The sequence below is a fragment of the Medicago sativa genome, chromosome 4 (assembly GCF_051527215.1).
Source record: "Medicago sativa cultivar Bolivia chromosome 4, Bolivia_mono, whole genome shotgun sequence".
NCBI classification, from domain to species: Eukaryota; Viridiplantae; Streptophyta; class Magnoliopsida; order Fabales; family Fabaceae; genus Medicago; species Medicago sativa.
In genome coordinates this window covers 99,965,263-99,991,145 of record NC_140752.1, presented here as the reverse complement: position 1 = coordinate 99,991,145, position 25,883 = coordinate 99,965,263, and the positions used below count along the sequence as shown (strand labels likewise).

The window sequence follows — 25,883 nt, the reverse complement described above, 5'->3', positions numbered from 1 at the left end:
TTGCGACCCTTCTAACAGTCGCAATCAGCATTTTTAAAAGTCGCAAAATGCAGTTTTTCTTGTAGTGATTTTATCTGTTTTTGTTTCAAAAACATCCTTGTAAGTTTATAACCGTTTGCAATTTTTCCCTCCCGTTAACTCCAGTTACCAAAACGTTGTGGTTGTAGACGGAGACACACGTGACGAAGTGTGAGTTGGCAAAATCTTGCTTATGCGTCAAGAGAGATGATGAGTGTCTAGAAGCAGGGACCAAAAACAAAAACACAAAAGTACACATGTATGAAATTAAAAAAAAAAAAAAAAACTTAAATTTTGTTCATTCCACTCCCTCTGTTTTAATTTCTTCTTCATCTCCAACCCTAATTTCTTCATCTTCAACCCCAATTAAAACTCTACCATTTTAAGCATTAGCCTAATTTCTTCACCTTAGTGTCAAGGAATTCCAACCCAATTGATTGACCCAAAATCTCATCAACAAATCAATCTTATCAATTGAAACCAACATTAAATTAGGTTGCAACCGAAATGCATGAATAACAGCTTCATCAGACCAACCTCATTTCTTAAAGGCATCAACTTTCTCATCCCAATTTTTTTTACTCAAACCTTTCTTGGCTGCCAAAGCAACCCCAAAAGAAGTTGTTGAACAAAGTGGGATTATTCATTTCTCCAAACTAATATGTAAAATTGCAGGGTTTGCAATTAACAATGAAACATTATCAGAGGAAGAAGCACCCTTGTATAGAAAAAAAAAATGAAACATAATTTCATGACTCTTCAAGCTTGATGTCACGAATTTAGGGTTACCTACAACCATACGAACAATGTCAGAGGTAGGAGCACCTTCGGAGAGTAAAAATTGAAACTTTGGTAGAATTCTTTTGTGGGTATCGCAGGAAAGAAGCCATAGCTCTCTGTTGATGATGTGGTGTATGTATGAGTCATTGAAACGGTTAATTTTGAAGATGTTGAGAACTGAATCTGGTTTTTGTGAGGTTTTGAAATAAAGTTGTTTGGAAGCTTTGAGTGCAGATTCATGTGAGAATCCGAATTTGTGGAAGAGGTAGGAAACAACGAATGATTGTGAAGGGGCGGTGTTGAAGAATCTGATAGAAAATTGGTAGAGTGGTGTTGTTGATAGGCCAAAAGCATTGCAGAAGAAAAATGGTTTGAACATTGGAATTGGAATGGGATTTGTTGAAGAAAATTTACGTTTTATTTAATTTCATCCTTCTTGCAATTTTGCGTTTTTGGTTTTAGTCCCTCCTTTATAGCCACCCATCATCTCTCTTGACACATAAGCTTGCTTTTGTCAACTCATCCTTCGCCACGTGTGTCTCCGTCTGCCACCACAACGTTTTTGTAACGGGAGGGACGAATTGCAAATGGTTAACAACTTACAAGGATGTTTTTGAAACAAAAAAAGATACAGGAACGATTTGCAAAAACACGCAAAATTACAGAGACGTTTTGCATATTTAAACCTTTATTTATTTATTTACCACCCTAATATAATACAAGTATTCTCCCGTTAATTAGTTACTCTCCCACATAATCATTTGTTTTCACCTGTAGCACACTTGTGCCACTCCCTATAAATAAAGAAGAAGTCAAAGCATGTGCCACACTTGTGCCTCTATGGATCAAGAGCAGTCAAATTCAGTGGGACACCACATTTACCACACGCCCAACACAAGCAACCTCACTCCCTACATTCTTCCAAGACTACCCCTAATCATCAATAAAAATACCCACACACACAACACATTCACCATCTCCTTGAAGTGCAACAAAGTAATTTCGTCCAATTTCAATTCAAAACATTAACATATTGCCATCTATAAAACCTCGTATCGTAACAACCTTTTTACTCACTCACATCATCATAGTCTCTCTCTCACAACCCACTTTAGTTACGTTGTTTCTTCCATGCATAACAATATGGCAAGATTAAACAACCCTAACATTTTAGTTACAATCATTTTGTTTCTATTAGTAACATTACCATTTGCCTCATGTGAATCAGAATGCTCGTCCAAATATGAAGGTGTATGTCACAACAAAAATGAAGCACTAAAGCTAAAATTAATTGCAATATTTTCCATATTAGTGACGAGCATGATTGGAATTTGTCTTCCAATTTTCACAACTTCGATCCCGGCGTTAAAACCTGACGGAGATTTATTCGTGATCGTTAAGGCTTTCGCCTCCGGTGTTATACTCGCTACCGGTTACATGCACGTGATGCCAGATTCATTTCAGGATCTAAATTCTCCTTGTTTGCCTGAACGGCCTTGGAAAAAATTTCCATTCACCACTTTTATTGCTATGGTGTCTGCTGTTTTTACTCTCATGGTTGATTCCTTTTCTATAAGTTTCTTTAAGAAGAAACTTTCTGCGTCTTCTTCTAGTAATTTAGAAGCTGGTTCTGAGACAAAGGAATCGGAACAATTTGGTCATGGTCATGGTCATGGTCTTGTGGTTGCAAATGGACATGACAAGAATGTGAATGCTGAACAATTGATGCGTTACCGTGTTGTGGCTCAGGTTAATCGATATACTTTTTTAATGATTTTATTATTGTTTATTTTTGATAAATTTTATCATTGTTAATAAGATGATGATGTTGTTATATTAATGTAAGTTGTGTGGAATTGGATTCAGGTTTTGGAGTTAGGAATTGTGGTGCACTCTGTAGTGATTGGTTTGTCATTGGGTGCTTCAGAGAACCATTGCACCATAAGGCCTCTCATTGCTGCACTTTGCTTCCATCAACTCTTTGAAGGAATGGGTTTGGGTGGTTGCATACTTCAGGTAATGAATTATTCCATTTAATTTCATTAAAGAATTTACAATATGATCAAATTATTCCATTAATGTGGTGTATTTATGTGACAGGCTGATTATGGAACGAAGATGAAATGGACGATGATATTCTTCTTTTCAGCGACGACGCCTTTTGGAATAGCATTAGGGATTGGTTTATCAAAAGTGTATAGTAACACTAGTCCAACTGCACTCATTGTAGAAGGGGTTCTAAATGCTATATCTGCAGGGCTTTTAAATTATATGGCACTTGTTGATTTATTGGCTAATGACTTTATGGGTGCAAAGTTACAAAGTAGAATGAAGCTTCAAATATGGTCTTACATGGCTGTTTTGCTAGGTGCAGGAGGCATGTCGGTGATGGCACTTTGGGCGTAAAATTAACGTTAATGTCATTTCATTTTTAAACGTTTTGTTCTTAGTTAGTTAGTTAGTTGCAACGAATTTTTGTGTAAGGTTTCGTATTAATCTAGTTTAGCATTGGCATCACACTTTTGTGACTGCATTATTTGATGAAATATGGTTACCGTGTTAATAGTTCATTATTTGATGAAATGTCATTAGTGTGCGTAGTTTTCCGATTATTAATTTTGTTTCATTTTGGATCATGTAGTATTCTTATTTTAAATACAAAATTAGTATAGTTTAAATACAAAACATTACCAAAATCGACATGGCCACATTCATGAAAAAAGTGACGCTATACTTACCATGAACGGCTTACACCTTAAACCATATAATAATCGGGAATGGAGTTAGAAGGAAGACCAATAGAAGCCACGGCCTCTAAACTTAAAATTTATTTATTTATTTATTTATGGTAGTATGTTATTATAATTTTGGCTTAATTACACTTTTGGTCCTCGCATTTTGATCAGCTCACGAAAAAGGTCATGCCACTTTTAATCGAACAAAATCATCCCTAAACTATCATGTTTTTGCAGTTTTAGTCCTACCTTCTATTTTCAACTCCAGAAACGCAAAGAAATGACAATTTTAGGCAGTTTTAGACCTACCCCTATGTTCAACCATGAAATAAACAAGGAATAAAGCATGTGGGTACAAGGAATCTACTCTATTCAGCACACTAACCAATAAAAACCCTAATTTGAAACATATCTTAGAAATTAGGGTTTTTTGGTTAGTGTGTTGAATAAAGTGGATTTTTTGTACCCACATGCTTTATTCCTTGTTTATTTCATGATTGAGCATAGAGGGTAGGTCTAAACCTGTCATTTCTCTACATTTCTGGAGTTGAAAATAGGAGGTAGGACCATTTTCGTGAGGTGATCAAAATGCGATGACCAAAAGTGTAATTAAGTCTATAATTTTTTATCTTGATATTTTTGTGTGTGAACATTTTTTTTAGTGCGTGAACATTATATGATATAATTGTATAATGAACATTTTTTAACTTACATATTAAGCTTTAAACACTTAAATTTCTACTTCTAAAAATGCTTAAACACTTAATAGAATCACTAATATACTTCGTCAATTTTTATATAAAAAAAATCTCACAATATTTCGAATTCTATATGTTTTTCTAGGACAAAAGTACTAACTCAAAAGGTCAGGGAATTCGGCTAGGATTCCCTTATAGAAAAAGTCATATCTTTTTATAATAACCTTGCCATCCAATTTTGATATAAGTACTTCTTTATATGATTTAATTTGGTCTCTTGACAAAAGAATTATGTGACAGTTGGACATCATTATCATATAGATTTATTTAATGCTATGAGATACTTCCTCCGTCCCTATATGTAAACACCCTTTTATTAGAGGGAAATGATGGTTACATATAGGGACGGAGGGAATATTATATATCATTTGCCCGTTTATTATTGTGTTTGCAAAATGAAGTTTGGTGGAAGTCATGGCAAAAAACCATGTTAGTGTAGGAGCTAGTATTTAAAGCTTCTGGAAAACACGACAAAAAAGCATCGAGAAACGTGCAAACATGATTTTGTATGTTGCAAACCGAAACCAAACACATGAATTGAATAGTAGTATATTTAGTGAGCATTATGTGGAACATTAAATATCAATGATACATTCAAGTCATTTAACATTACTAATCTTTTTGAGAAATTTTACACTCCAAATTTTTCTAAGACTCAACTGGATTTTTAAGAGTATTGTATCCTTTTGTTACATATTTTTTTAAAAAATCTGAATCTAAAAACAACTTCAAATGAAAAGTTGTTAATAGTAGCTTAAAAAAAGATTTTTTTAGAGGAGAGATAAAATATGGATTAAAAATCTTTTTGAGAAATTTTACACTCCAAATTTTTCTAAGACTCAACTGGATTTTTAAGAGTATTGTATCCTTTTGTTACATATTTTTTAAAAAAATCTAAATCTAAAAACAACTTCAAATGAAAAGTTGTTAATAGTAGCTTAAAAAAAGATTTTTTTAGAGGAGAGATAAAATATGGATTAAAAGGTTGAACTAATTTTGTAACAAAAAATTGCTTTTATATAGTTGTATACAAACAAGGGTTAAATATGTGATTCATCCTTGCAAATAGGGGTCGCTTAAAATTTCGTCCCTGAAATCGTTAATCCTTTTTTTTTGCCATTGCAAAGTTTAATCAGTTAAAATTTCGTCCTTTGACCCAATTAATGACTGCCACGTCATCAAATTAGCAAAATAGCCTGGGAAAGGACAAAAATACCCTCATCACCCTTCTTCCTTTGAACAATGCATATGTTGTACTGTTCATCTTCTTCAATTTTTCAGAAACATTTTCATAGCAAATTCAACATAATCTTTAAATTCCAGCAACATAAAACCAATTCCACAACATATAACTAATTCCAGCAACAACAAAAATTCCAGCAACATAAAACCAATTGTCGAACCATTTTCATCATCATCAACATTGATCAACATCACTCAATCGAAAAAAAAATAAAAAAAAAAGGAAATGAAGGAAAGGCACGTTGTTCATCATCAACAACACCCAAAATCACAACCCAAAAGAACAACCCAAAAAAATAATAGATGCATCAGAAACTGATCTACACATTCGAAAGTTTAGGATTTTGAGGCTTGATGAAAATCCTATTTGGTGGTAACACAAATTCGAATTAAATTTCATTCTCAATCCAAACCCTAACAACAACAACAAACACAAATCATCACATTCGTACATAAAAATTCAGTTCAACAACAACAACAAAACTCAATTCTGGAAACACTCCTTCTCCTCCTCCACCACTGTCAACCACAGATTCAGTTCCACTCCTATCCTTTTTTTCATAAACAATTTACCTACCATCTTTGCATATATGAAGTTTCACTGAAGTTTAAGATCTGCTAGGTGTCGGACGGTGAAATGTTGAAGATATGGACTGATCGAGCAGCTGAGATTGCAGAGCTTGGTTGGTCGTATGACTACAATTTGGAGGATCTCATATGCCGGTACCGTCATCTCCGTCTTCGTCCTTCCAACACAGATCTGAAGCATGTTAATCTTTAAGGCATGTTAATGTTCTGCAGTAGATCCACGATTGATATTGTTGTTGGAGTGGGAGGAAGAGGGTGAATTGGTTTTTGGAGAGGGAGGAAGAAGGAGGAAGAAAATAGTATTTTTGTTAACTTCAATTCATGTTGTTGTTGCTGCTGAACGAAATCGTTGTTGTTGTTGCTTTGAATTGGAAAGCATAATCTTTTTAGATCTTCAATGAGTGAAGCATTGTTGGGTTGTGGTGAATGTTGTTTGCAGATCCAGTAAGAAGAAGCGGGAATGAGAAGAAATGAAGATAGGGGTAAAACTGTCATTTCATGTGTGGATTAGCCAATTAACAGAGCCACGTCATCAAATTAATGACGTGACAGTCATTAACTGGGTCAAAGGACGAAATTTTAACTGATTAAACTTTGCAATGGCAAAAAAAAAGGATTAACGATTTCAGGGACGAAATTTTAAGCGACCCCTATTTGCAAGGATGAATCACATACTTAACCCTACAAACAAAGTAAATTATTTCTTTTTAAAAAAGTGATTATTATTACGTTAAATAAACTCAAAATAGATTCTGATTTTTCATAAAATCTCTGTATAATAATATCTAAATTATTTTATAGAAAAATCACTTTTATTTTAATCGTAACAAACGGACCTTAAAACATAACAAAAAAATTGTTTAACCCAAGTATCCAAACTTTTTTTTTTGACAAAACTCAAAAATCAAACTTCGATTCTTCTAAATATGTCATCTTTTAATCGAGGTCATTAATCACTACAATTGTTTGATTCCATACAACGTATTCTTTAACCAATGTTACAAGGCAACTGCTAATTTCTCATACTCTGAAACGGCCAAACACAATTTTCTCTCTTTTTCTTTTGGGATAGGCACAATTTTCTCTCTCTTTCTTTTGAGATAGGAAATAATAAATACAAGATTATTATTTTCATAGGAAATATTTAAACAGAAAAATTTCTATTTTTGATAATAACTTGTCGAGTAACAGAACAAAGAATCTAATGGAAAAATATGTAACCAAAAAAAATCTAATGGAAAATAACAAAAAAGATAAAACTAAGAATTTTAGAAATTGAATCGTGAGAACTCAAATCATCATGAAATTAACCTTTGCCCAGTTGATAATGATGAGTATCAGAAAACTCCTGCTAAATTTTCCAAGAATCAAATAACTTGTTTTTCGATCCATTAAGCAATTTGTTATCGTTGACTTGCTTTTTATTTGGCTTCTTCACATTGTTGTACCACTTTCTAATTTTTTGCTTCACACTTTCTTTCTCTTTCTCTTTCTCTTCCTTTTTTCCGAAGTTTGTCAAGGGATATTGCATATACACATACTTTTGCCTAGACTTAGCAAATTCCTTGTAATTGATAACTTCATTAGTTATAGGATTCACCCTATCACCCTTCTCTCGAGTCTTCATTATTTCTCTAGGTTGCACAAATTTCTTCATATTATTTCTCTAGGTTGTGCAAATTTATTGAACTAAGAAGGATTGAACCAACATTAGAGTTGGTGTTTTGATGTTATAGCATGTGTATCACAAGTATTTATAGTGTTGAGTTTATACTTGCGATTTAAGATTGACTCAAATTAAATTGGATGGTAATCTTTTTTTAGAGGAAATATTGTTTAATAAGCTTGTGCATCGTTATATTTTTGAAGTATATCTTTTATTTTTTGACAAAATCTTTTTTTTTAAGTATCTATGAATTTGGTAATATTTTATGTTAACATTTGACTTTAGAGAAAAACTAGTAAAAATTTTCGAAAGGAAAAAACAAACAATGAGAAAAACTAATAATACTGTTCGAAAGGAAAAAACAAACAAACTTAAATAATAAAATTATATTAACTAGTAAGAAAAGACAGGTAATCACGTGTCTGTCTTTTCGCTCTTTGCATTACGCTAACGTTAGAAAATTTGAAAGGTATTTTTTATTAAATTTTAATTTTAATTAAAAGCATAAATATAAATGTTTGTTATTTTCAAATTATAACAAACCAAACTAACTATTTCCCTAAAAAAAAAAAAAACAAATCAAACTAACTATGTTTATCTATTTCAACCAACAATATGACAAAAATATATAATATAAATTATTATCTTTTAAATAACACCTGCAACAATCATTATTATAGGAATTTTTTTTTTGTTGAGAGAATTATTATAGGAAAACTTGTTTAAGCGTATAATTTGGATAATAAAAAAGTTGGTCCAAAATATCCTATTTTGTTTATATACAGTACTAGCGGAAACGTGCACGTTGTTCCGCTCTTTTTATTGCTCTTTTGATTAAAATTATAAGTACAAATATTTGTGGCATTCGGTTTGTAACAAACCAAACAATCCGTGTTTATCTTTTTCAACGCAACAATAATTTAATTTATACTATATAATAAAGAAAACAACCTCTTTTGGGCTGGCTTTTTCTCTTTCAAAAAATGCCCTCAATTTTGAATACAAATAACACATATAGCAAATAGATAAGAATAAATTTAAATATTAAAAAAAGGTAACAAACACAATATGAATAAACATATATATATATATATGTCTGTTTTTTTCCTTTATCATATAAAAAGTGTAACAAACTAGATGAATATATTTATACTTACTTTTTCATTATCCCAATTATACCTTTAAACAACTTTTTCTATAATAAAGATCGTTATTGGTGTCATTAAGAAAAAAATAGATTATATTTTTTTTGTTATATTGAAATAAATAATCTTGATTAGTTTGGTTTGTTATAACTTGAAAGTAACAAACATAAATATTTTTAGTTTTAATCCAAATCAAAATTTCATTAAAAAAAATCGTTAATTCAAACGTTAGCGCAATAAAAAATAGTAATTAATAATATTTTTTATAGTAAACTCTTCTAAAATGATGGAGATACTTTTATTGATGAGTCTGTCAATGTTTATGTTTATTCGGCATCAAGATTCTAATGAGCAATTTTCAAACGCTGTGAATGGATTCAAGAGAAATGGTCCTACTTTCCCAGTTGGTTTGGTTTGTTACTTGATGCACTACACATCGTTGGAATTGGTATATAACTTAATTTTTATAGGAATTGGTATATAACTTAATTTTTATGTGGAATTTGTTGCTTAATTATGGATCACTCGTTAGTTACTAACTTTTTATTGTGTTCTACACTTAAAAATTGATTTTATCTTTGTTGTCAAGAATATCTATGTCATTCTAAATTGGCTTAAATATGGTATTGGTCCCTGTAAAATAGGTCAGTTTTGGTTTTAGTCCCTGCAAATTTTTTTTATAGTTTTTGGTCCCTGCAAAAATAGGTCAGTTTTGGTTTTAGTCCCTGCAAAATTTTTGTTTTTGGAAATAGTCCCTGACCCCAATTATATAATAAAAAAATTTAAAAAATATATTAAAAAATTCTTGAAAATGAAAAATTAATAAAAAAGTTGAAAAAAATATTAAAAAATTCTGGAAAATTGAAAAATTAATAAAAAAATTTAAAAAATATTAAAAAATTCTGGAAAAATGAAAAATTAATAAAAAAAATGAAAAAAAATATTAAAAAATTCTGGAAAATTGAAAAATTAATAAAAATGAAAAAAATTTAAAAAAGTAAGGAAAAATTTTAAAAATTCTGGAAAAATTAATAAAAATAAAAAATGATTAAAAAAATAAAATAATCTAATAAAATGAAAAAGATTAAAAAATTCTGAAAAAATAAAATTTCGAAATTTTCTGGAAAAATTTAAAATTCTGGAAAAATGAAATTTTCGAAATTTTAATAAAAATTCTGGAAAATTTCATTAGTATATATGTCGAGCTTAAGTTTTTTCAGTGTATTTATTTCCAAAAAAATTTCCGGGAATTTTGTGTATTTATAAACCGAGAATAAGGGGAAAAATATGTGTATTTATAAACCGAGCTTAGGTTTTTTGTGTATTTTTCGAAATTTCGAAATTTCCATTAGTATTTTTTCCGGGAATTTTTGTGTATTTATAAACCGGGAACTTTTGTGTATTTATAAATCGAGAATAAGGGAAATTTTGAATATATACTAATCAAAATTTCAAAAAATACTAATGAAAATTTCAAAAATTTCATTTTTTTTAAAAATGATTAATCTTTTTAATTTTTTTCGAAAATTTCGAAATTTTTTAGATATTTTCCAGAATTTTTTCAGAATTTTTATTTTCATTAAAATTTTATTTAGAATTTTTCCAGAATTTTTATTATAATTTCGAAAATTTTAATTAAAATTTTTCATTAAAATTTCGAAAATTTAATTTTTCCAGAATTTTAATTTTTTTTAGAAAATTTCAAAATTTTATTTTTTCTGAATTTAGCATTATTTTTCATTTTATTAGATTATTTTATTTTTTTAATCGTTTTTTATTTTTATTAATTTTTCCAGAATTTTTAATTTTTTTCCGTATTTTTTAAAAATATTTTTCATTTTTATAAAATTTTCAATTCTCCAGAATTTTTTAATATTTTTTTCAATTTTTTTATTAATTTTTCATTTTTCCAGAATTTTTTAAAATTTTTTTATTAATTTTTCAATTTTCCAGAATTTTTTAATATTTTTTTTATTAATTTTTCATTTTTCCAGAATTTTTGCAAGGACCAAAAACTATAAAAAAAATTTTTGCAGGGACTAAAACCAAAACTGACCTATTTTTGCAGGATCAAAAACTATAAAAAAATTTTGCAGGGACTAAAACCAAAACTTACCTATTTTTGCAGGGACTAAAAACTATAAAAAAAATTTGCAGGGACTAAAACCAAAACTGGCCTATTTTGCAGGGACCAATACCATATTTAAGCCTTCTAAATTTAACATTTAGTACCTACATGTCAGGTTAAGCCCCCATACTGAAAGAAACCACATGATGACACCGGTATTTTTTATCTTGGAATTATTTTTTTTTGTGTGTGTGAACATTATATAATATTGTACAATGAACATTTTTAAACTTACATATTAAGCTTTAAACACTTAAATTTCTACTTTTGAAAGTGCCTAAACACTTAATAGAGTCACAAATATATTTCGTCAATTTTTATATAAAAAATTTCAAGATATTTCGAATGCTATATGTTTAGTTTCTAGCATAAAAGTACTAACTCAAAAGGTCAGGGACTTTGGCTAGGATTCCCTCATAGAAAAAGTCATATCTTTGAATTGAAAGGAAGTTGGCAAGGTGCCCACCATGTGGATTGTAAAATTTTCACGCATTTGCTTGCTGCCTTTACAGATCAGTACATACTATTTGATCGAAGTTAGATGACTTGCATTCTACCATTGTATTTTAACATATAATAAACGCAGTTCAAATGCGAGTCTTTTGATTTTGATCATATGATCTGCCTTTGATATATATTTGAGACCAATGTTTGAAATCCAATTGTGTGACAAAATATTCCACATCTTCAATCAACAACGATTTCAACGCATTTTTTTTTTTGTTTACCATTTTTTTGTTGTGTGAAATGATGCTACTGATTTGTGATTGCGGTGCAATAATAGGCCAATCATCAGTGTTGGATGAAATTATGGGAGTGTAGGTTGAGGTATATCTAAGTATTTGGTCTTGAATTAATATGATTCTGTGTGTTAATATTCTGCAGGTAGAGGTGGTAAATGAAAAGGATCATGCTTAATATGGTCGAGAATGAAAATTCAGGTATTGCCACAACCAGAGCGTGAAGAAACTGCATATGTGCACTTTATGGAGTCTAGTGTTGTTAATTTGCTCTAAATTAGACTGCATACATTCTTCAAAAATGTTGCTTTCTTTACAAGATATTGGTGTGTGATTTACACAAGCTTTATGCGGCTATGTGCTGGTAATATCTTTGTGATGCTGCTCCCTTTGTTGTTTTGGTTTTAATTAATATGGTCGAGAATGAGAAAATTCGGGTATTGCCACAACCAGAGCGTGAAGAAAGTGCATATGTGCACTTTATGGAGTCTTCATGAGAGTGTGAGATGTTCATAATTTTGATTTGATGTACTGAATATTTGAATCAAGGGGAGTGGATGGTGAAGAGTATTCTAGTTTTTGAATCAGTGATGATAGGGCTATTTGTATTGGAAATGGCAGCTGGTGTTAGTTGCAACACATTGTATACTAGCCTGCAGAATCTGCTCAAGTGGTGGTGCATGATGAGCTATTTTGGTACTAATAGGTTGGAGCATTTTAATTGCTTATTCTACTACATTGAAAAAGTGGAATACGGATCATATATCCTAAATGATTGCTACTAGTTTGTTATCTATATCTCTTCTAGGGGTTACTTATTATACAGTTCTGGTGTTGTGATCTTTTGAGTCTGATGAAGGTGTGCATTTTGTAAAAGGTGTGGATTATTTAGAGGTAGGGTGATGGCAGGATGCTAGATAGTATAACCTGCTACATCTTGTGGTGTTCATGTGTGCGGGTGGCACTTTGGTGACATTGGGGTGCCAATGTCATCTGACATTGTCCAACCACAATGTCACAAGTGTGCAAGTGAAAGAGAAGAAAGTCATGATTTTTTGTCCTTTTCCACACTTGTGACATTGTGGTTGGACAATGTCAGATGACATTGACACCCCAATGTCACCAAAGTGTAGGGCTGGCAATGAACCGAACCAACTCGAGTGTAGTTCGATATTCGACTCGGTAATAAGTCCGTTGAGCTTGGTTCATGAACCTAATGAGCTGAACTTGATCTGAAAATTAAGTTCGTTAATTAAATGAGCTGAACTTGAGTTATATATAGTTCGACTCGTTTGGTTCATGAGTTGACTCGATTATGTATAATTGATTTCATATACTTAAATAGTTATTTCGTTAGTTTTCAAAACTTTTTATATTTATTAAATTAATTAAATATTTTAAAAAATACCTTAGAGTTTAAACGTTTTTGATCCTTTTTTTAAAATAATTAGGAAGTAGAAACTTTAACTTTATTATATCCCATTTATTACTTTTGCAATTTCCAATTTCATTTCCAATTTCATTATCATTACGTTTTGGTTCCTTTTCATGTCCAATTGTCTACAAAAACAAAAAACTTTTGCTCTCCTTAGTTTTCAATGCAAAGAAACTCTCTCGTCTAGTTGCTAAGAAGAATAAAAAACTGAATTGGCTTAACTACTACGAACTTAAATATTCTAAAAATCAATCTGTAAAGCTTGCTAAAAAGGTATGTCATATCCACAAATTATCTACCATTTTCATCTCTCTTCAACCTAAGTTGTTGCCATTGTTTGGAAAGTGTTCCATTTTCTTTTCTTCCCTCTTGCACCATGTAATTCTAGTTTCTCACATTATGCTTGCAGACTGGTTTTTCAGGTCCTTGTTGTGGTAGCTATATTGATTTTGGCTTAAATGTGTAATTAGTCCTTGCATTTTCACCCTATTTTGGTATTGGTCCCTGCAGTTTTTTTTGTTTGGCTTTACTCCCTACACTTTATAAATAAATTGCAATTGATCCCTACCGTTAGTCAGCCGTTACAAAAATGAAGGAAGGTCAACACAGTGCCATGTGGCATGTAATTATTGGCCCACATGGTGTTTTACATAATTCATTAAAAATTAAATAAATAAAAGTTTTCTAATTTGTTTTAATATTATTTTATTAATCAAGAAAATTGCTACCACCAAACTTCTTCTCCTTCATTACGTGAGTACAGTACACCATCACCAACCAACCCATCTTCTTGATCTCTATAGAAATTCAACAACCCAAAAATACAAACAAGAACAATAATAAACCAAGTGAAGCAACAATGAACCAATCATCATTTAAAATCCTTCAACAGACCAATAGCACAAAAACAACAACAACAAAAAACCCAAAATTTGAATAAGGGCCTCTAAATCACAAAAGGGATTCGAATATCCAGGAATAAAAAGAAAACGAATCGAATTCCAACAACAGGTTTGGGTTGTGAGAATAAGGGAATCTGAAAAGAGAATGTCAAAGAGTTGGACGAAAATTATAAAGGCGGCGCCAAGACAACGAAGTTGATGAAGGCAATGTCGAATTTGAAGATCGGGAGCAGAGATGGATTCAAAAGATGGAGATCTAGGTTCTTGTATGTTGTATCATTACTTGTTGAGTTATGTGTAAGGGTGTGATAGGGGTGTGAGTGAACTTGTGGAGGAAGAAGAGGGAGTGGAATGGAAGAAAAAGGAGCTTTGTTTCTAAGACCATTTACAATGGTCACCAACATTAAACACCCTTCAACACCCACTTTTTCAATTCCCAACACTCCACATCATCTTCTCTCTCTTAATTCAACACTCATTCAACTTTAACCTCTCCAATGGTTTTTTTCATTCAACACTCTACCCCACCACCTTTTATTTCTTATTCTTATTTAATTTTATATTTTTGTTTTTATAATTACATAAAATTACAATTATCGATTATAATTAAATTAAAATAAAGAAAAACTGAAAAAAAAATTGAAACTAAAAAGAATTGAAACTAAAAAGTGAAAAAAATTTATTTAAATAATTTATTTTTATTTTTGGGATCCATTTCACTAAAAAGAAGATTAAAACTTCACTTAGTTTGCTAATAGAAAGATATAATAAGAAGAAGATAGTGAAAAACTTGGTATTTTTTTCTGTGTCCAAATGAAATGAACCAAGTCTCTATTTATAGAGAAAAAAAAATCTTGAATTTTGATATATATATATATTTTTTTTAAATTTTTTTTCAACAAAATAATTGATGTAGAATTATTAAAAAAAATTAAAAACAGACCAGCCAATACAAAACCAACACGCGTCCCCTTATTCCATATTTTCTTTCTTCTCTCTCCGTCCACTGACATTCCACGCGCTTCTGTCGGCGTGTTTGTTACACGCTCCATTTCTCACCAACCAAGCTGCGACAGGTGGCACAATGGAGCAGGCTTCAACAACGTTGAATGGATTCAACAACTCTCACCTCCAGCTCATCCCTCAACAACATTCAACACACCATTGGACAGGTTCCACTTGTTGAAAGTCAGATTCAACACCCTCATTGTACATGGTCTAAGATGAAGTATCGTTTTTCTTTAATTAATTAATAACAATTAATAATTGTTTTTGAAGAAAATTAATCAATTATTTTAATTTTAATACTATTATTATTATTATTATTATTATTATTATTATTATTATTATTATTATTATTATTATTAATTTAAACACTTTTATAGTGCCATGTGGCCCAATAATTACATGCCACATGGCACCCTATAACCTTTCTCTTTTTTTTTAACAGTCAACTCTATTTTTTTAACGGTCAACTAACGGTAGGGACCAATTGCAAATTATTTATAAAGTGTAAGGACTAAAGCCAAACAAAAAAAACTGCAGGGACCAATACCAAAATAGGGTGAAAGTGCAGGGACTAATCACACATTTAAACCATTGATTTTTTTTTACTACAGCGATTTAGAGACTATCAAGAGACTAAGCGGACATTTTGTAGTGCATGCTTCTTCGTTTTGATTTTTTAAAATGAATTTTTGAGTTTGGATGCTATACGTTTTGACTTTTTTTTTTGAGAAAAATATTTAATTTTTGAGTTATGTGATTCAAGCAAACGAACTGAACCTAACGAGCCGAACCGAACTGTTCGTGAACTTTAAACGAGCCGAACTCGAGCCGAAAAAAAAGTTCGTGTCAAACTCAAACCGAGTTTCGAGCTGAACCAAATCTTATCGAGTCGAGCTCAGACAAGTTCGACTCGGCTCGGCTAATTTCCAGCCCTACCAAAGTGTCACCCCATGTGTGCTTTAGGTCTGATTGGAAGTTAGGAGGATAATGAAAAGTTTGGGAAGGATGAGATTAGAGTAAAAAATAGAGAGAATTTTAAATTTTGTTGAGAAAGTATTTTTTTGTTGTAAAGAATGATAAATTAATACTTATAATTAATCTATTCTATATATAAAAGTTGTCCCAAGCCAATTTTGAAGCCCTAATTTTTCCTAAACCCTAGCAAATAAAATACCTGTTTTAACCCTGACCTAAACCTTAATTACGAAACAGCTATAGAGAAAAAAAAGCCAAACAACTGTACGCGCACTCAACAAGCCTGTTTCTCTTCCTTGAAAACAATCATTCTGACCTAACCCTCCATTTCATATCCGCCGCAGCCATATCACCACCATCACTAACTCTGGCCTTCTCTTCTCTCCTCCTTCATTACAATCTAAATCTTCATCGTCGGTGACCACGACCGGCGACGATCCACTCTTCTCATTCTCACTACCAGCCTCCTCTGATTCTCTCTCTCTCTCTCTCTCTCTCTCTCTCTCTCTCTCAAAACCGAATATCTTCTTCCTCCTCTTCTCCAAAACCCATTTTCAATTTTTCCTTCTCAAATTCAAACTCCCTCTCTCCGGAACTGATACGGCAGTGGCAACCGAAAGCGATTCAGTGAGCGATTGATGGTGTTTGTGGTAGCGAGAGTGGATTGCGGTGGAGTTAACTGGAGGAGATCAATTTTTACAGGTTTTTTCGATTTCCATATTTCCTTATGCTTCAATCATTTGATCTTTTTTTCTTCGTTTCATTATTTTAGTGGGTTGATTCATTTTAGAAAATTTGATTTATCATTATTGATTTGTTCTTAAATGAATTTGCCAACAGTTAGCTATGAATGTCAGTGATTGTTGATCGAATTTATGGAACTGTGAATTGGATGGATTGAAGACTGTAGCAGAAGATGACTAGAAAGATTACAGATGTAGGGTTTGTTGGTTCCTCAAAGGATTTTCATGAAAGGATTTGATGTTAACCCTTTTTTTTCCTTATTTATGTGTAAATAATTTATCTGAATTTGTTTATGGTTTCTCCGGTTTATGATTTGGTTCCTGTAATTTTTTAATTGTATTATTTCATCTTATATTTGGAAGTGAATTGAGATTTTAAATAGTAGTTCTACTAATTTTATATTTCAGGATTGGTTCTCTTGGTGGTTTTGACGAACACATTTGGAAGTTAATTTCTATTTGGCCATTGTTCTTGATCAGATTTTCAATGTTGAGCGCTCTAAGTGCATCACTATGATGAAAGCATTTTTTTGTATGTTAGGACTTCATTGTGAGTATTATACAATCACTTTTTTTTTGGTTGATGATTCCATTTATGATTTTGGTTTTTGATTGGTTGCTACTTTACGTTTTAGATATCACGCACCATGTTGCAATGGATGGGATGATCAAGGCTGACAGTGAGTTAGTTTATCCTTCTTTTTGCAGAAATTTCAATTATTATTCTTCCATCCTTTGCGTTTATTCCTCTTCTTTATGTTCTTTTTGCTTTCTCTCTTCTTTGGATTTTTTTTTTAAAGACTCTTCTTTTCTTCTTTGGAATTGTGTGATGCTCTCTTTTGAATTATAGTTGAAAACGAAATTGAATGTATTTGAAATTAAGGGTATTTGAATACTATGTCCTTTCATAATTTTGTAATTCCATTAGAAATTGACACATAATATGTATTTGATTAAATGTCTAAATAACATGTGATCTATATTATCTTCACTGTAGTGCTTACTTTTTTCTTAAAATGTATGATTTTGGTAATGTCTTGGTAAGAGTTTATTCCCAAATTCAAATTGTGACCTCCACTGGTAATGTCTTGGTGGAAGATCATTGTTGAAACTTGAGGCAAGATCTAATCTTTTGATTACATGTAGCAATTTGAACATTCTTCTTGATGTCCTTTTTTTTCTTCAAATTTTTGCTTTCGCTTCGGTTTAGTCAGCCTTGATAAATGATGTTATTTCATTATGCATTTAATTAATTCTGTTGCAAAGATGTCTGTAAAATAGTGTTAGATTTATTTCAAGTGTTTGCTCATGTTTTGATTATTGTTTCATTCAAAATACAAGGAAAAATATAAGGCTTAGATTTTGAGCTGCCACAATTATTTTCCTAATTTTATGCTAATTAAAAGCACAAATGTTGATTAAAAAGTTGGTTTGGCTGATATTAGTAATAAGTTTATGTTTTCATTCAGTCCCTTAAATTTTGTGAATACCCTAGATTTAACAACTTTATGAATGTTAAATCAATTGAGACCCATTAGTTGTATTGATGATAATCTATTTATTATGTAGCACTGCTATTTTTTCTTTCAAGCAAATAGAGCATCGAAATCTGTAGATTCTAAAGTTTCAGCTTTGAGCAATTGATCTATCACACATATTTCAGTTTTCCATGTATATAGTTTACTATACTATGTTTAATTCACTAAGACATTTTAATGGTTCCCGATATGTCTCAAGTGATTTGCTTGGCCGCGCACCAACCACACCGTGAGACATAACCGATAAATAGATGAAGGAAGAGAATTAAGGTATGTGATTTTTTGACGAGATATATCGACTTTATTTGTGTTTATGGTATGTGATATGTCTCAAGTGATTGTGCTTATAGCTGGAGAAAATAATAGGTGCAGTTGTGATATGTTGGCAGCTGCAGTCACATGACAAACATTGACATTGACAGTCGCAGACATAATTATATTCGAGTCAGAGACATATCCAAATCTCTATCATATTTAATCGTTATTTTTTATGACTTATACAAACCCTAATTTCTCATCTTACTCTTAATCTACCATGTACAGACTCATATTTAATCGTTTCTTTTTCTTCTCCATCCTCCTTCAATCTCCTTTGACATTATCTCTTATATTGAGTACTGCATATTAAGTTGATTCGTTTTGTTTGTTGGAATTTTAAACTATACAACTATTATTTTTGTCTGTGATTCTTTTAGTTCTCGATTTGATTCATTTGCTGGAGTTTAGAAATGCTTGGTAGTATGAGATGAGTTTTTTTATGAATTTGGTTCTTCATGTTAAATGAATACTAATAGTTTCACTCATATCCTACCATGTATGAAATTTGCAGGCTTTTAATGAGAAAATTTCAGTTTAATGAAGTAATGAGAAGGCCTATTTTGAAATTGTGAACCACCAAAGTTAGTTAAACCAAACTAGGACTTGGATTGAAGTATGAATGATTTTTAACTGATATTTCTTAAGTTATTGCATTTATCTACTATTGATGAAGTCATGCTGGTGTATGTTCAAGCCATACTTTGTGGTTCTTTTCTTTCTGCGATCATATATTGAGATCAGAACTTTTTAGCGCTATTGTTAGTTTTGAGGATTTATAGGTTGTGACCGTGTTTGAAGACATCATAAGGTCCAAATTTTAGTGTATTTTGTTATAGTTTTGGCAGCTGGGTTGTTTTCTCTTTCCATGTTTATGTTGCGTAGTTAGTCATCTTGACAGTGGCAGGTTTAAGTTCTTTCATAGTTTCATGGCAGTGGGAGGTTTTAGTTATCTCCATGCATCTTTAAATGCTTGAACCCTTAACAGATTGTGTTTTTAAAAGTTAATGGTTAGTCACCCTTCCTTTATTGCGCCGTTAAAAAGTTTCAAGGACTTATGCCATTTGTTTTTTATCTGCAGGTAGCGTAGCCATTGACTGAAATAACAAGTTTGATCTGGTGCTAACAGATTTAGAGAAAACACCAAATAGAAAATCAATTAGAAAATCAACAGGGGCTGCAAGCGGTTTTAGCATAGTTACGCGGCGGTATTCCTTTTGGTGAGGTGGTGCTGTGGGATTGTCCGGCTGCTGGTTTTTTGGTTTTGTGTTGAAGTTTGTTGCTGGCCGGTTTTAGGTGCAGAAGGTGGAGTTTCACTGTGATGCTGGAGTATTCTCTTTTTTGGTTTCGGTTTCAGCTAGAAGCTTGCTGTTTGGCTCAAGCAAGTGTGCGGTTGTTTTAAATTGTGTTGGAATATGTTAGCATCATAGTTAGATGTGGTGGGTTGTTTAGTGCTAGCTGGTGTGCTTTTTTTAGTTAGGTTGTGTTGCTGCTTCTGTGATATTTTCCCTTTAGCAGCAACTATTTTTGGGCTATAAAGCTTATGTTTTTAGCTTTGTTATGGGTGGTTATCATAGGTGTTTGTTTTAGTGTTCATGTGTATTCTTTCTTCTTGGTTGTTTTGGTCCGCGAGAATTTCGTGTTGCTTACACAATCTCGACGAGAATAATATTTGCCAATTTAAAAAAATAAATAATTGGAAAGAGACCACCATCAACCCAAATGAAAATTTAAAATTATTGACACCCGTTTATTAACTAAAGACATGAGTTATTGTATATCTATTATAATTGTCAATCTACTATAATTTTATTTATTTTTTGACAAGATCTATCTACTATAATTGTTAGTATCATTTTTTTTTTGAGTAAATTGTTAGTATCAATTGAGTCTTCTAACTATTAATATATCGAATGTCTATTCACTTTTCATTTTTATTTATCGTACGACCAAAAAATCATTCTAAAATCATTGTTTTTTTTGTTGGTACAAATTGTAAAATCATTGTTACTAACATATTTCTGGGAATGTTTTTGTTTGATATAATAATGTAATATTTTTGTTTGGTACCTCAAGTTCCTATGTTTATTGTACCTTTTCTTACTGCTGCGTAATACTTTATCGTTCTTATAAATTGTTTTTAATAATTTTCAAAATCAGTGTTGTGAGTACAAATAAGACACTTATTTAAACAGATTGTGAGAGCCATCAAATGAAATTTAACTGAACTAAGGAGAATTGAGCGATGGATCAATTTGGTATTGGTAAAGGCATAAATTTTACTATAGTATGAATTACTTTGTGTGCATTGGTAATGAGATTTTACGTTGTTGTCATTGAAATACAATGTTCTTTACATTTGTAATCACCTTCGTTGTTGCAATAAGCTTCAAATTTGTAATAAGCAGTTCTAATTATTTGTAGCGAAATTGATTTATGTATTCTAGATTCTAAATTCTAATAAGAGTAAGGGCAATCTCTTGAATATGTTGTAATATATCTTCCAACGTATGTGCTTTCACATGATCAACTATACGTTGCAATTTCAAGAGTTACTTCACAATAAAAATTGAAAATATCAATAATCAATGAAGATGGTGAAAATGCTACTGTAACTTCAAATGTGGTCTAAAAAGAAGTATTTCGTAATTATGATAACTAATTTTGTCTGCAACTCATTCCCAAAAAATATGAATTGATCCCTCGCTCAATTCTCCTTAGTCTTATTAGAATAAGGACATTTACGTTGTTAGAATGAGATTTTACGTTGTTGCCATTGAATAATTACAAAATACGTGCATTGGTAATTTTATTGAATAATTACGAAGCACTTGCATTGGTAATTTTATGCACTAAGATGTTCAAATGCACTAAGATTTTCAAACTTCAACTACCAATTTTTTTTAATTATCAACGACTATCCAAATTTACTATTACTATTTTCAGTCTTTCTACAAATTCATTTTTGTTTTAATTGTATAGTACAATGTAATATCTTCATTTATATTTTTTACATCCACCAACTATTGATTGCATTATACTATTATAAATTAATTTCAGCTTACAAGACCCGTGCGGCGCACGGGTCATCATTCTAGTATATTTTAAATTTTGTCTCGTATGTGTAGTTCAATTGGTAACTATCATGGACATTATGTGCAGGGATCAAGGTTCGAACCCTAGATTCCTCATTTCTCCACACATAATGTTTCTCCACACATAATGTATGTGAATCTCTCCGCAAGGCTAATTGACAAAAAAAAAAAAATTGAAAGTATTATAATAACATAGATTGAATTTGAAAAACTTACCAAAAACCCCTAAAATCCTCCAAACTTTTGATCCAATACAATTTTTTAGTTCTCCTGAATTAGAGAGAATTAATTGAATTGATGATTATTTTATTTGATCGAATACAATTTTTTAGTTCTCCTGAATTAGAGAGAATTAATTGAATTGGTGATTATTTTATTATTGAATTGTTGATTATTTTACGATGCTATTTATTTTCGATCTTTAGTTCTTTTTATATACGAATTGCTTTAACAATAAGTTTTTTTTATTGTATAACAATTATTTACTTACAAACTTTTCTTTCTAGGGAAAATTATTTTCTTACAAAGTTACGATTAACAAATATTGCTTTCATACATAAAAGGGAAAATTATTTTCTTACAAAATTACGATTAACAAATATTGCTTTCATACATAAAATTACCCCAAACACATTAGAAGCACACGCATCTCATGGGTTTACAGTCTAGTACAATAATTATAGTAGCTTAATATATTTCCTTTCAAAAAGCTACCTAAACTCACTATGAGATCAAGTTAATACCTAAACTCAATTAGGAGTCTACCTTAAGAAGTCAAATAAACAAGTTTTGAGGAGTAAATAGCAAGAAATCTCAACTAAATTATAGATGCAATGTGATTTTTTTTAATGATAATTACTTTTGTTCTGAACTAGAACTAAATATTTTGAGGAAGATAGGGTAATCTCATAGTAAAGGTGGATTAATGGAAGAAACTGCTACATTCTTGAAAACTTCGTTGAAATCTATATGAAAGCTCTGTCTTGGTTGGAATCCATGAAAATGTGGTGTAAAAAACACTTAATTCAATACATGATTAAGGTGGCTAAGAGGTTTAAATGAATTGATGAACATATTTTCACTCATATACCAACTTATATTCGTTCTATTATCTAGGGTCTTCAAAACCGAACTAATCCAATAGAAAAACCGCAAACCGAACCAATCCAAACTGAAACCGCAAAAAACCGCATTTGGTTTGGATGTATTCGGATCACTTTTTTACTCAACCGCATGGTTTGGTTTGGTTTGCGGTTTTCATTTTACGAACCAAACCAAACCAAACCAGACCGCAACATAAGAAAAACTTTAATTAAATCTATGTCACCTAGATCAATACTCATAAAAACTCAATGAAAACTTTTATAAAATGACATATTTTTCTTTTGTTAAGTTTCTTCTTTGTTTTTTATTACAAAAATGTATTTATGTGCTACTTGAACTTTTAGAGAATGATAAAATCTTAATATTTTATATTCTTACTTAATAAAAATTACTTTGTGTCCATGTTTTTAATTTGATTTATGTTGTTTGGTGAAAATGAAATTGTAATGTGAAATGAAATTAAAAACATTGTCAGAAATATTGCTGGAAATATGTTGTGTTTTACCTTTTTAACTTGATTTTAATGTTGAAAACAAAAGAATTGTATTGTCTCGAAAAAAACGCACCAAACGATCCAACCCAAACCGTTTTGGTTTGGTTCGGATTTTATTTTAAAAGTCAACCTAACCAAACCAAACTGCATGTTTTTTAATCTTACGATTCAGATAACTTTTAACCTCAAAACAGAACCGCACCGCACCTCGAACGCCCCTACTATTATCAATACAATATGAGCTAAACTCTTTTGGATAAAAAAGATGATATTTCAGTTTCCCTTAAAAAAAAAAAGGGATAATGATATTTTAAAGGAACATATTGTCAATAACAAACGTTCGAAGGAAAAATTACCTAACCAATGCAAATTTATAATAGTACAACTATGCTTCCAATTTGGTCAACAAGGAAATTGTTTTCCAAAAACATCACTTCAAGTCATAAAATTAATATCCCATATGTGCTATTTATAAACTTTATTTACAATACCGCACAATTTAGCCAAACTTATAGATGAGCAAGGATCTCTCCATTTCTTAAAATAAACAAAAATTGTCATTACTATAATTTTGATTTTGATGTAAAGATCTTTAATATTGTTTTCCCTAAAAAAAAAAAATCTTTAATATTTTTTTTTTACAAAGCTCACAAAAACAAAAAAGAGACCAAAAACACAAAAAAAAGGAAAGACTAAAGTCTACGGAACCAGGTTCCCGCAGATTCTAAAACTAAGAGATCTGATAATCTTGTCAGAGGGGAGGTGTGAACAACATACTCTGAGGTAGAAGACGCACCAGTCTTAACTAGAAAATCTGCACAGATGTTACCTTCTTGAAGAGTGTGATCAATAAAGAGAGTTGTTTTTTTGACAACGAATACTTCCAATTGAAACATGGAAATGACCTTAATACCCCTGGCGGTAGTTAACAACCGCTGGTAAACACGCCGGTTGTTAACTACCGCTGAGACCCAGCGGCTGTTAACTACCGTTGAGCTCTGTATGTTAAACACGCAGAAAACTTCCAGCAAGTTAACAACACAGACTTGCATATTCAAACCAACACAAATCCAATTTCACCCCACATTCAATTGCACGGATTAGAAGCAAATTTCTTCAAGTAATCACACAAGTAAGTAACTTTCTTCCTATTTACATGTAATGTAGGTTGTTTAGGGTGTTAGTTTTCAAAAAATTTAGCAAAATGTTTAGGGTTTAGGTTAGGTTTAAAAATTGCAAATTATGATAGAATTAAATGTTGTTTATGATTGTTTAAGCTGACATTGTTGTTTAGAGTAGGTTTAGGTACAATGTAGTTGAATTTGATTTTGAATTAACACTAATTGTGCTAGTATTTTAAAATGCACTTAAGATGTTTGATGAAAAGCCTAAGTGAAATAATCTTGCTTTTTTGTGATTTTTTTCCAAATATGTTAAATTTAATAATGTATATACGTATCTGGTATTATGGTTATGAATTGCGATTAGTGTTGGTGTTGGTTATGAGTTGTTTATGAGTTGGCTATGAATTGAGATTAGCGTAAGTGTTGGTTATTAGTGTTGGTTATTAGAGTTGGCTATGGCTTGGTATGCCACAGTCTCTCACCCTCGCATTCTCCCACCTAATGAGGGATCCCCTCCCAGGCCGGCGAATGTGGAGCAGCTGATTGAGGAGGAGCATGTCAGAGAGATGCCTGACACACTGACGATCGTCCGGGATGTGGCGCACATAGCCTGAGATATTGCGGCCAGGCATGGCGAGATGACCAAAGAGGAGGTTGTCCAGGAGGTCTTGCGGATAGTTAGTGCTACTGAGCCTGTCCTCACTTATCAGATTTCCAGGCGGCGCAGCGGGCAGCAGAGGCAGGCTAGGCAGGGCTGATAAGTATTATGATTTTTTTATGTATTTTTTTAGTATGATGATCATGATGTATTATTATGACATGTTCCGTACATTTTCCTATTTTTATGGCATATACGTACGTTCGTTATATATTATTTCTTGCGTTTTAATTTAACCATGTTCCTGTTAAATATTGGATGAATATGTTTAGGTATTATTAGATGAAAATTTTAGAAGATTTTTCAATTGGTTATTTGATAAAAAATTTAGATGAAAATGAAAGTTAAAATTGGTTAGGAAAAACACAAAATAAGGAAGATTGAAATGAGCTTCTGGAAAAATGTTAAGCACGTAGCGGTAGTTAACAACCGTTACACTCAACTTCGACGGTTGTTAACAACCGCTGACACTCAACGATAGTTAACTACCTGCGTGTTTTCCAGTGGCAGTTAACAACCGCTGGGGGTATTAAGGTCATTTCCATGTGTCAATTGGAAGTATTCTTTGTCAGAAAAGCAACTCTCATCAATAAAAGCTTGTCAGTCAAGATTGAGGAGATCAACGTAGCATACTTATAAAATTTAAGGATTAACTCTTTAAGGATTTGAACACAGTAGAGAAAATTCGTAGAT

At 31.4% G+C, this 25,883-nt stretch overlaps 1 protein-coding gene and 1 long non-coding RNA gene across 2 annotated transcripts; both read left to right on the top strand.

The window, feature by feature from the left end:
• Positions 1-1,106: 1,106 nt before the first annotated feature.
• On the top strand, positions 1,107-3,410 carry LOC146934657 (fe(2+) transport protein 1-like). Its single transcript, XM_085706613.1, has 3 exons — positions 1,107-2,547; positions 2,665-2,814; positions 2,899-3,410. Exons 1-3 carry the CDS (start codon positions 1,930-1,932, stop codon positions 3,202-3,204), a joined length of 1,074 nt encoding a protein of 357 aa, XP_085562739.1. The 5' UTR covers positions 1,107-1,929; the 3' UTR covers positions 3,205-3,410.
• Positions 3,411-16,451: 13,041 nt separating this feature from the next.
• LOC146934656 (uncharacterized) lies at positions 16,452-20,272 on the top strand. The gene is made up of 6 exons (XR_015007844.1): positions 16,452-16,822; positions 16,961-17,057; positions 17,272-17,413; positions 17,499-17,543; positions 18,601-18,671; positions 19,798-20,272. It is a non-coding gene; the product is annotated as an uncharacterized LOC146934656 (long non-coding RNA).
• The last annotated feature ends 5,611 nt before the right edge of the window (positions 20,273-25,883 follow it).

Coding starts and splice junctions, on each gene's coding strand:
- LOC146934657 (XM_085706613.1), top strand. CDS start 1,930: ATGCATAACAATATGGCAAGATTAAACAACCCTAACATTTTAGTTACA. Junction 2,548..2,664: donor GTTACCGTGTTGTGGCTCAG/GTTAATCGATAT, acceptor AATTGGATTCAG/GTTTTGGAGTTAGGAATTGT. Junction 2,815..2,898: donor TGGGTGGTTGCATACTTCAG/GTAATGAATTAT, acceptor TTTATGTGACAG/GCTGATTATGGAACGAAGAT.